This window comes from Lepidothrix coronata, unplaced genomic scaffold (assembly GCF_001604755.1).
Source record: "Lepidothrix coronata isolate B3197 unplaced genomic scaffold, Lepidothrix_coronata-1.0 Scaffold69, whole genome shotgun sequence".
Lineage (NCBI taxonomy): Eukaryota > Metazoa > Chordata > Aves > Passeriformes > Pipridae > Lepidothrix > Lepidothrix coronata.
Window position 1 is genome coordinate 3,584,637 of NW_016690249.1, and position 12,059 is coordinate 3,596,695.

The window sequence follows — 12,059 nt, forward strand, 5'->3', positions numbered from 1 at the left end:
CCAAAAGATCACTTTTGCCCCAAATGTACAAGTAGGGTCAGAAGCAATTGATAGAATCACAAATTACTCTCACCTCATCTAGACAATAATTTTGTAATCACTTCCACCTAGCAGAGAACTTCTTCCCTCCCATTCAACTCCATTCCTGTTCTGTCATTGCCCATCCATAAACATTAACAGGAAGGTGGATATATTCATCACTGTGACAAAGAGTGAAGCACATGCTTCCTCCTTCTTAGAGAAGGTATTCTCCCTCAGTATTGTTCTGAATCACAGCTTTGAAGGGAGCAGATGCCCTGTTGTGCATCAGGCCGCTTGTGAATATCTATGATATGATGAATGAAAAGAAGTTTCCTACTGATTTTCAGACTTCTAGTACTTGAGCATCCTTGAACTGCTGTGGAGAAAGTGGATGGATTGCTAGTTTGCGATATATTTCTTCGCAGGCTTGAAAGGGCAAAGTAGTTCAGTGCTAGCAATCAGTTACAGAAGACTGACTTACTCTCCTCCTTCCAATAGCTGCTAATGGGAAGAGAAAAGAGGTTTGAAACTGGAAGATTTATATGATGTCTCCACTGCATAAAAACACTTAAAGCAGGTCTGCAAGTGACACTTTCTGCCAGAGTAACTCTCAATGGATGAAGGAGCCAATAGGCTTTTTTCCCTCACTGACTCAAAGACTAACAGAATCACCAGAATGGTTGTGGCTGGAAGGAGGATGCTGGAAGTCATTCGCTCCAAAACCCCTGCTCAAGCAGGGCCACCTAGAGCCACTTGCCCAGGGCTGTGTTCAGACAGCTTTTGACTGTCTCAGAGGATGGAGACTTCATCACCTCCCTGAGCAACCTGTGCCAGTGGTTAGTCACCCTCACAGTGGAAAAGTATTTCTTGATTTTCAAGTGGAACCTACTGTGTTGTAATGAATTATATCAATGAATGGGGTTTTATCCACAAGATACAGAGTCCAAACTTTGTGTTGCATTTCAGGAATCCCTTCCAACCTCAGCCATTCATTGATTCTGTGTGATTTTTGTGATTCAGTAATTTAATCTGGGCATGGTATTAGAAGTCCACTCAGGCAGTACTGTACTACTCTTAGAAACGGAAGCTGTTCACAGGCTACAAAAGCTGCCTCACCGGGTCAGCTCAAGGACCCATCTGCTTTAGCATTCTGCCTCCAATAGTGACTCTTTGCAGCTCACATTAAATTAGGGAAGTCTGAGCAAGCATATTGATTGTTCTACTAAAACTTCATTTCAGCGTTTAGGATTTCAACAACTAGAGAGCGTGTTTGGGCTGTCATATTTAATAACCACTGAGGAATTTATCCTTCTAGACTTTATCTAATCTTTTTTGAACCTATTTATGCTTTTAGCCTCCGTGATATTCTATGGCATTAAGCCTGACAAAGCAATTATATAACATTAGAAGCACTTCTTGTCTTTGTCTTTTTTAAGCCTCCTTAGATGCATAAAGTCACAGTGTGTCTTACTGTTTATGCTATGAAAGGAGTAATTAATTATGTCTTTATTCAGCTCCATATCATTTATGATTTTGTAGGCTTGAGTCATATCTTCTGGTGTACCTGTTTGAACCCATAGCATCTTCATCTTGTTTAGTCTCTGATCCTCCATATTTCTGTTCCGTGGAGCTTTTCTGAGGTGTCAAAACCCTCATATTTTGTGGATCCCATAGAATACATATTCAATTTATCAACATGTATGAGCTCATTTTACTTAATTTCTTCCTTCTTCACTTTCATGGATGCTGAGTCTCCAGTGTTGCCACTGAAGGCCTTTTGGACCCATAATGAAATTTTAAAGTAGTAGTTCTTACTTATTTCCTCTTACGGGGTTTTATTTGTGGCATAGGTCACGTATTTACATATGCTTATAAAAATTACTTTACTTTTTGGTCTGGAATAATGAGCTATGAGAGCAAGAAGAACAGAGAGTAAAGGTTATTCAACCCTTTAATTTCAGGATGATTAAAACAGTGGTGGAATTCAGGAAGAGATTAGGGTAAATTTAAGTATCCACTTGAAGTACTTGTATATGGCCTAGATTTCTAGCTGGTAGAGAGCTATTCCACAGTAACGAATGATTCAGCTATCTCTGATGTAGGCATCTACCTATAGGGTCCAGGGACTGGAATGATTGTTAACCTGGAGCTGGATCCAGCTACTTTTTATGAGATACCTTACTTGTTTTCTAATGGAGAAGATGACAGAGAGAAACACATAGTTCCTTTTTTATCTGTCTCATAGACCTACTTGTCTACAGTTCCTTGACTTCAGTGTGTGAGTCCAAGTTCAAGTAAGTCTGAGGTCATCCTGGGCTGCTTGTTTTTAAACAGTCCTAAATTCTGTTGAAAAACTCTCTTCTCAACAATCTGCTATAGAGTTGTTCTTACATGTGTCCCATTGCCTCTCATTTTTTTAAAAGGTATTTCACAAATTTCTCATTAGTAGAATAGAATATTAGATGCTTGAATTAATTAATCTATTTGTATAAAAGAACCAAGGATAAATTTAGAGAAATGACTTTGAGAACATTGGAGCAATTACAGTTTTGTGTTTTTTCTTCTGTGCAACAGATCCTGCATTGCTTTTCCTCCCTTGCTGAAAAAGCAGTATTGTCACAGTTTCTTTAAAAAGATGAATGTTTGGAGAATTTCCCATTTCAAAAAGACTTTTTTTCCTTTGCGTAGCTTGGATTTGGAGTGAAATGGCAGTTCTTCTGGGATGGGTGAAAGATTACTCCATGATTCCTTGTCTGCTGTAGAACGGACAGTCTTAATTATGAAATTTCCTCACTATTAAATTCTTGTAGTAGAAATCTGCCTTTTGTCTTGTTGTTTTGTGGTTTTTTGTTGTTTGTTTCATTTGGTTTGGTTGGTTGTTTTTTTTTTAATCCAAATTAGGATGGTCTAAATAGAAGTCTTTAAATATCAACAGAAAAAAAAAAGGAAAATAAAATAAAACATGCATTATTTGTGCAAACAAACCACTCACAGACCTGAGTGATTGAAGAATGCAGAAAAGGTTATGTGTTTGTATGGAATACAGGGGAAAATTTACTGTAATCCACAATGATCTATTCCCACAATTTTTAATATTTCCCTCAATTTCCATTCTATACTACTTCTGTCCCAGAGTCTGTACAAGAACTTACTTCAAATGCTGATGGTTTTAAAGTGTTGTCAATTGTATATATGAAACAATTTAAAACTGGAGCAAATATTAACAAAAAATATGAGCAGTTCTGTTGGTTTACAATGTAAACTGGAGTGTGTTCCGCTTTTGATCCTGATGTCTTGCTTATTAAATTTGGGATATAAGATAACTGCCACAATTAGAGGTAGGTCATAAAATATAAAATACTTTTTTCCTTTTTTTTTTTCTCCTTTCTGTGTGGGAGGTCTTTGAGGCTTTTTTAAAAAGATTACAGCTAGAAGGAAGACATTATTAAGATGGTGTGCAAGTGCAAAAAAGGGGACCTATAAGGAAAAACATTTGCAGAAGATGCTTTCTGTAAATAGAAGCGGGTTGCCAGATAAAACATTTTGTGTACAAGCTAGCAATTTGAAATAATCATTGCTTGCTACAAGGATAGCAGCTGTGACAAGGACTTGAGGACATTGAGCAAGGCAAAAGAAATTTGAGGAGTTTAAATATACGTGACAATTAAGAGTAAATTTCCAGACCTCTTTGCAATCAGTTTATTTTTTCCACTAATTCTATGAGGTCTATAATTCAATTTTTTACTAGCTGACTTCAAAACATCAGCTCTCAAATTGTGATCTGAGGGCTGCTGGTGTGATATGAATGGTCCACAAAACTCCATTAGACATTTAAAGATAGTCTCATTAGATCTGTGGATTAAAAGCCGAGATGTAATTCCTGTGTATAGTATTAGCATTACCATGTTCAGGACTCATGTGATGCCACAGGTGCTGCGTGATCTATAACAATTCTGAGAATCACCAATGGCACACTGATATGAGAATTGTCAGCTAGTAATTGAGATATAATAGCCACAGGTTAATTCTTGAGATGCATCTAGCTACAAAAGGAAGAAGACTCATTTAAAAACTCTTCGAGTATGGTATTTTCTGTCCCAAAAGGAAAGAAAGCCATTCATTTCAGCTTGTTTTTCTTTCTTTCAGATTAGATTTTTCCACTATTTAAATGACAACAGTACTGACATACTCATGAAAATTCAGTTTCTTTCTCTTTTTAAAACAGAACCAGTGGAAACTTAAGAATTTGTTCTTAGCCCACTGTGATAATAGAGAAAGTACTTCTACCTAAAATTAAAATGTAAAAATTTAAAACATATATTTAACTGTGAACATTGGAATTTGAAGACTAACTCGATCTAAAGGACTTAGTAAATCTTGATTTTTTTTCTGTGGTTCAAAAACATTCTAATATCTAGTTTGATATTGGTTTACATTGGAGATATCACACCCAAATGTAATATAATAGTAAGCTATCTTGTGTTGCTTCTAAGGAAGCAACATTGTGCATGAAGAACTAGTTTGCTTTTCGTGATTTATATTTGTTTTGTCAAAGCATTTTAAACATATTTGCCTACTCATACAAGGACTAACTACTTTATTACATTTCAGCTGAATGGCTTGTAAAATGCTCATTTCTGTGTAATCAGTTGAAACATTACTTTGGTTTACATTGCTTCATAAAATTACTCTATGTACTATATAAAAGATGTACATTGGTTGGAAGAATCAGTGTTTACATGAAATGCCATAATACAAGATTTAAAGTTTTCCTTGTGCATAGCTATTTTAGAAGTCTTTGTTTTTTAATGTTCATGCTGAGCTTAAATGGTTTGCTGTTCTAATTAAAAATTAAACAAATGTATAATTCCAAGATACTAATTTGTTTCAATTTACCTTGCATTTTTAGTTAACTTAAATAATTTTCTTTTTTCTTTTATTGTTGTGATCTGTTGTCTGTTTTGTCTGTTGCATGTCCAGGGTTCTAAGGTTAGTATTGCGGCTGTAAGTTTCAGTTTTTTTAATTTTCAAAAATACCTTATTTTTGATCATTTAATGTTTTGGCTCTTTTTTTGTTGTTATTATTACTATTATTTTTCTATATCATGTAGTAGAATGTGAATAGGAATATATTTGGTGTCATATAACTTTTCCTACCATATTTCCCTTGAGTAACTTAATGCATTGTCAAGTCTGATGCTTACTGTTACTACTGGACTGAATGTAGTCCAGTCTGTGAGCTAATTTAAGTTATAAACGCAATTGTCAATAGAAAAACTCTTTATGTCCTGAACATGTCAATTATATGGGAGACTTGTTACTTAAAATACACTGAGTAGTCATGAAATGGTGATCAGTTCACTTTTCAAAGAGTTTTGGAGCTACCCCTATCTAAAATATTGCTAATACCTGAAGGCAGCTTGATCAATACTGGAGCTTATTTTAAATGCTATTAGAATATCAATGTGCTGTATTTAACAGGTTGAACTGATGGTAAGTTTGGTGTAAAAAAATGTGTTAGTTGGTTTTTTTCTTCCATCTAGCAGAATTTTAGGGAGATTTGTAAAAAAAAATAAGAGATTTTTTTTTTTAAATTCAAAGTTTGCAAAAATCTTGGTACAAATACACTAAAGTGTTATATTAAATGAATTTATTACATAACTTACAGAAATAAAAATAAAAAGACAATAAGTATCCTGAGAGGTTTAAGACTATGTTTGACACAATAAAGTTGAAAAATCAACAGCAGGCAGTCAGTAGGCTGCAAGCAAGCCTGGTGTTATTTCAAGCATGAGTTTGAAGTTCAAGTTTCTACAACCACCTATGATTTTTTCTAGCAGACTGTTATGCAAATGTGTTTTCTTCGGGTGAGTACTTTCAAAAAATCATGTTCTAGTCTGTTATAAAAAACCAGCAAGTTATTTTTCCAGAATGTAGGAACACAGCACAAACTAAACAGGGGAGCCCTGGCTAAAGAAGATAGGCCAAAAAATCTTTCTTCTGAGAGTTGTCATTTTACTGTTTTTCTGATCCTGTTGGGCAGTTCAGACAGATGACAGCCCTTCCCAAATCACTCATGTAGCCGACATGTTACATCCTTAAGAGAAATTAAATGAAGGGGTATCTATCATTGTGGTGACACATGCCACTTTATATCTTTCGTCTTTCAAAACAGTTGTTTCCTTAATACTGATTGGCAGAGTTTGCACTTTTACAATTTCAGATGTAAAAATATTCTAAAAAGTAAGTCATGAGTGAGGCTAGTAATTTTTAAGAGTATGGAAATTAAGGAATTTCTGATTTTCTGTATTTTTTTTCCTTTGAAAGGAAATGGCCTTAAGAGCATAAAATTAACTTTTTATAAATACTTTTAAGCAAATAAATAAAAATAAACAAGCACACTGAAAATAGTACTTCTCAAAGAGACTAAATTTTGTGTTCAGAAAGCCTTGCAATTGGAAATCTTGTTGACAATCAATAAGAATCAGCCACCTGTAGACAATTTTTAAAATAGTATTTAGGCATATAATTCCGGACACAGACAAGTACTAAATGCCTTTTTAACTTTTGCCTAAATCCAGTGGTAAAAGTGTTTAAACAGATATGTATGTTTTTATTTGGGCTGACTGTTTCCTCATTTATCTCCGCTGTTAGACACATGAATGTATTTGAAAACATGACTCTGTGCATCTAAGCATCTTTTTGGAGAAAAACATGATCCCCTTTTAGCTTTCAGAAATATTAAGCTCAGTCAGCCTTCTTCTGGGGTTTCCTGCTAAGGAGAGTCCAACAGTACATCAGAAAAGAAATGGCCACTCTCTGGGAGTGAGCTGACCCTAATATCACTTATCACATTTTTACTTCCCCCCTTGTTGTTTTCTTCAGGGAGCAAAAATACTCACTTCTGAGCTACAGGAGAATTGAACTCTGTCAGGTTTCTGAATGCTGTAAGCATTCTCAGGGAGAATTGATTCATGGAAACAGAGCAAAACTGTCTGGTTTTGCCCACTCCACTCCTCACATTTGCTTGTTTATATATAAGAAATGTAAGAGATTAATTCCTTTCATCCATTACCTGTCTGTTTGCATAACCTATGGAGGAATGTAAGAGTATATTGCACCCTGATACACCATGCATTGTTTTACTATCTGCCCATACGTTGTCTTTATCTAATTGCTAATAACTTTCTCATTTATATTAGACTTTTTCTCATCTATTACAGCATGTAAATGTAAATAATTTTCTCACTCCCCATGCTGTCTTTGAATTTCACAACTTATGCTAATGATGTCAGTAGGAGATTTTTAAATAACTTTTCAATGTATCTGTCATTAAAAGTAACAATTTAGATTTCTATGCATACGAGCCATCTTTATATTTCAGTTGTGTTCAAACTGTTTAATTTGATTATCTCCTTTTAAAGACTGAATTGGAAAATATTGAAGTGACACAAGGAATGTCAGCAGAGACAGCAGTAACGTTTCTCAGCCGTCTGATGGCAATGGTTGATGTACTAGTATTTGCCAGTTCTCTAAATTTTAGTGAGATTGAAGCTGAAAAAAACATGTCTTCTGGAGGTCTAATGCGACAATGCCTAAGGCTTGGTAAGTTGGCAGACAGTACATTTTAAATAATTACTTACAGATCAATGAGGTATGGATGGATTGAATAGTGACACGTAGGAAAGGGCTCGTAGAGTATGATGTGATAAAATAAAAATCCCATTTGTTATTGATTTGATACATTTTTAAGGTTGATTCAATTTAACCACAAAAACGGCGTCTCAAATAAGTTCTTTCTTATGTGTTTCAACCTGTGTATATTTGGGGGGAGTAAAAATGTTAAGTAGAAGTAAGAAATTGGATAAATGTTTTTTATCTTAAAGCTGCTTTACTACCTGCATGTTGCAGGTGTTCTTATCCAAGTCTCCATGAATTTTCAAGACTGTTTGTAGGCTCTGTAAGATAAGAAGCATGGGATGCTTGTGCAGGCACTGTAGACCTAAATATATGTGGTGTATGGCACCTCTCTTCACTATTTGCTATTTGCTTTATAATGTTATAATTAATGTAGGAAATTTAAAAATTATTAATATGACAAACTATTATATGCAAGCTATATCACTTTATCTTTGTAAACATTTGTCATGGTTTGAGATAGCCCCAAAATCCAAATTTTGACTATCATCTGGCGTGATGCTAATTTTGCTAAGGTTATGTTCTGCATACTTTTTCATCTCTCAAATGATGAATTTTTTTTGTAAGCCAATTATGTCTTGTTATTATTCATACCATTTATTATGTCATTGATAATTTTACTGTCCTGTTATAAAACTTGTAGTGTATTCTCAATTATCAATCTTTTTATCAAATTCCCAATAACCACCTTCTATTTGTTTCTATTCTATCTGTACATAAGTACTTTCAGATTTTAAGTGTTGATAGCTGATCAATAACATATGAGAGCTCCAATTCAAGGACTTATAATTTTTACATTTCAATATAGTAATACAGCAGTTACATAAAATATTTAGTTGTTCAACTAAAGAATGAAACGAATAAGTCACCATAATCCTTTCTTAGTACTGACAGAGTCTCTAGTGTGAGAACTATATTTCATTTACTATTTGGACAGATCAAACTAGTTGTAGAGACTGGTAATTGGTTTTCTGGATATAATAATGAGAAAATATTCTAATTTATGGCATTTTCATTTCTTCTTTTTAGTTTGTTGTGTGGCTGTGAGAAACTGCTTAGAATGTCGGCAAAGGCAAAGAGAGAGAGTGAACAAGACGTCATTAATTGGCAGTAAAACTCAAGATGCTCTTCAGGGTGTAACTTCAGCAGCAGCAGCCAAGGTAACCCAGTCTTCAGTAACCAACAGCAATTACAAGTCTGAATCACTGCTTTTAGGATCAGAAAATAATTGTAACTGCCTTCTCAAATATCTGGCAAAAGCTTAGGTTTTTGCTATTAACTGATTGAGGGTAAAAGTATGTGAGGGGGGTAGTTTGAAACAGGAAAATTTTAATGCAGTAGTATGACTGGAGAAATCTATTTCGAGAAGAAGTCTCCTTATTCACACTGATCATTTATGGCTGCATATTTGCATGCATATTAGGCATCAGTACTTACTCTCTGATTTGAGGAACAAAACTTATTGAATATTTAATTATAACTTAGTTTTTCCAGTTTCATTAATCCATTGTTCATCTTTTTTCTTTTTTATTTTTTTAACTTTAAGACTTTGCGAATTCCGAGACTAAAATCTAAAAAAATTTAGCGTAGCCCATGGCTAAAATACAACACATTGAATGATGTAAAGGATTCCTTTTTTTTTTTGCTACTATATTTTCATTACTACATTCAGTAGTTTTTCTTCTCTAAAGACTTTCTCAGATAGCCTTCACAAACTCAGCTCTCTTCACAATATTATTTCATTAAATCTCACAAAAACATTACATTTTTCCATACTGTCACATTCAGTGCAAAGCAAATCAGTATAAGGAGGCTTCTAGGTGTTCAAGCATCATTTGTAATATGTTATTATTTTTTAAAGAAAACATACTACTCTATGTTTTTTTAATAACAGTTATTCTGTAAGTAGTCTGTAATAAGTCTCAGTAAAATTAACATAAATTATTTTTTAATATTTCTGTTCAGCATTTTCAAGCATAACACACATATTCGAAATATTTTATTGTTCTGCTATGAAACAGCTGTAATCTGAATGAACTTTTGTGTGCAAATTATTATCTTAACTGTGGGTAGAGATACAGTTATTCTGAGCTACTGGAAATATGTAACAATTTATATCTAAATAAGTAGTATTAAGAAAATAATTCAAAACATTGCATTATTTCTAGAGCCCTTGTCTGAGTATTATGTTGGAAGTATATTGGTACTAACATATCATCTAAGATTGGTGTAATGTCTAAAAAAATGTCAAATTAAGGTTTTAACAGAAATACTTTGATACTTGGGAGGACAAAAATCTCACTACTTTTTGTTTTTTAGACTCCCCTTGAAAATGTCCCTGGCAACCTTTCTCCCATAAAAGACCCTGATAGGCTTCTTCAGGATGTTGATATTAATCGTCTACGAGCAGTTGTTTTTCGTGATGTGGTGAGTAATATGTGTTTTATTTCTTTCTTCTGCAAAATCATCACTTATATTTTGATTGTACCAGAATTAAAAATATCCTTGATGTGTTGCACTTCATATATTTTCTGCAAACCATCTGCTCGTGGCTTTGTAACCACCAGCCGCTTTTTGCACTTTCAAATCATATTGGTTAAGCTATTTGAGATTAGTAGTTAACTGTGTTTAACACTCAACCTTGATCTCATATTAGCCAACAGCCAGAATAATTCAGTTATGACCTATATTGATTAAAATTATATTACTAAAAGAGTCAACTAGTTGTCCAACCAGAGTAGGAGGAAGATTTGTTATATCTATTACAGAACTGCAGCAAGTTGATTTATAGACAATTTTTATTTCTGCTAAACATATGCATATACTATATATAAATACATATAAAACTGGTTTTCAGATTTTTTGGCAACTGTTTTTGTGTTTTAGCACAAAAATTCACCACAATATGTTTGGTTTTGAATGTAGTAGAATAGGAATTATTATTTTATATATGGAAATATATATGTTATGTATAAACTTCTGCAGCCTGAGTCCAGGTGGTTGGAAGTGAGGACCAAAGTTAGAAATAGCTTTAAAAAGAAAAAAGTAGAACTTGACACACAAAAAATTATCTGCTGGGATGACCTGATCAACTTGAATTTGAGTGGCAATCTTCTGTCATCTATTCTCTTAAGTAGTGGAGAAGGGAATACCAGAAAATATGTTTCTGGTATTTCAGTGAAATAACTTAGTAAGAGAATTTCTAGTTATTTTAAGAATTGCAAAAACATGCAACCAAGTTAAATAACACACAGAAAACATGGAAAGTAAGCACTGGATTTGTAGCAGAAAGTACATACTTGTGGAATTGAGGCAAGGTGAAACCACTATAGGAGCAGATAGAAGCTGAAGTCTTAATTCTGTCAGGTTGAATTTTGCACCATAATAGCAATAATAATAATAAAAGACATTTCAGTGTAACTACAGCAACTTAAATTCAATCAGAATGATATCTAAGCCATAGATGACAATTGCCATTGAACAGCCCGCTATGTGGGAGAAAAGAAGACAGCTAAGTTGTTGTGATCCTGGCATTTACTTAAATCAGAGTCCTGGAAAACTAGAATTGCTGCTGACAATCCCTTTGAAGGGGAAATTTGAATGTACGAGCTGGGATTTATTGCTGGAAGAAAAGCAGTGGTATATTCCCCCTGCTTTTACAAGTTACCAGAAGCTGTTATACCTACTTATGCATCCAGTGTCAGTCAGAGAAGCATCAGTGAGCTTAGTTTTCCCTCTCAGTAGTAGTACTCTTCAGATTCTTGTGACAGGGACCTTCAGAGTCTCATCCTTGGGGCAACAAAAGACAGTTGCCCTTGCTGCAGGGAAGTCTTGAAAGCACTCAGAGTACAGTCAGGCCTCTGTTTTGAAAAGCTCCACAGATCCAGAGATTTGTGCAGTTGCCAAATAACCTCCAAAATTCAGTGCTTAATACGTGCTGTGCGCATAGTACTCCCCTGAAAATACATGAAATCTTCTAAGTAATCTATTTGCTGCTATGCTAATAGAAACAACATTTAAGAAAGGTATTATTTATTAAGCTTTGTAATGATCTTGTATGAAAATTCTTTGGAAATATCCAATATTACAGATGTGTTTCTTTTTCTCAAACACAGGATGACAGCAAACAGGCTCAGTTCTTAGCTTTGGCAGTAGTCTACTTTATTTCTGTTCTGATGGTCTCCAAGTACCGTGATATTCTGGAACCCCAACGAGAAACTGCGAGGTCTGGGAGCCAGGCAGGTAGAAATATCAGACAAGAAATAAATTCACCGACAAGTACAGGTAAATTTGTTTTCTTTAAATGTTACTTGAATTTTTTTTTAATACTGTAACTATTT

The 12,059-nt window shown here is 34.2% G+C and overlaps 1 protein-coding gene across 5 annotated transcripts in view; it reads left to right on the top strand.

Annotated features, from left to right (window-relative positions):
* Positions 1–12,059, top strand: part of NBEA (neurobeachin) — a 485,382-nt gene that overhangs the window by 167,929 nt on the left and 305,394 nt on the right. For all 5 annotated transcript variants that reach the window (XM_017818603.1, XM_017818604.1, XM_017818605.1 and 2 more), the window contains 4 exons: positions 7,446–7,626; positions 8,749–8,879; positions 10,039–10,146; positions 11,835–12,003. In XM_017818603.1, coding sequence (XP_017674092.1) covers positions 7,446–7,626; positions 8,749–8,879; positions 10,039–10,146; positions 11,835–12,003 — 589 coding nt within the window. The remainder of the gene's footprint in view (positions 1–7,445; positions 7,627–8,748; positions 8,880–10,038; positions 10,147–11,834; positions 12,004–12,059) is intronic.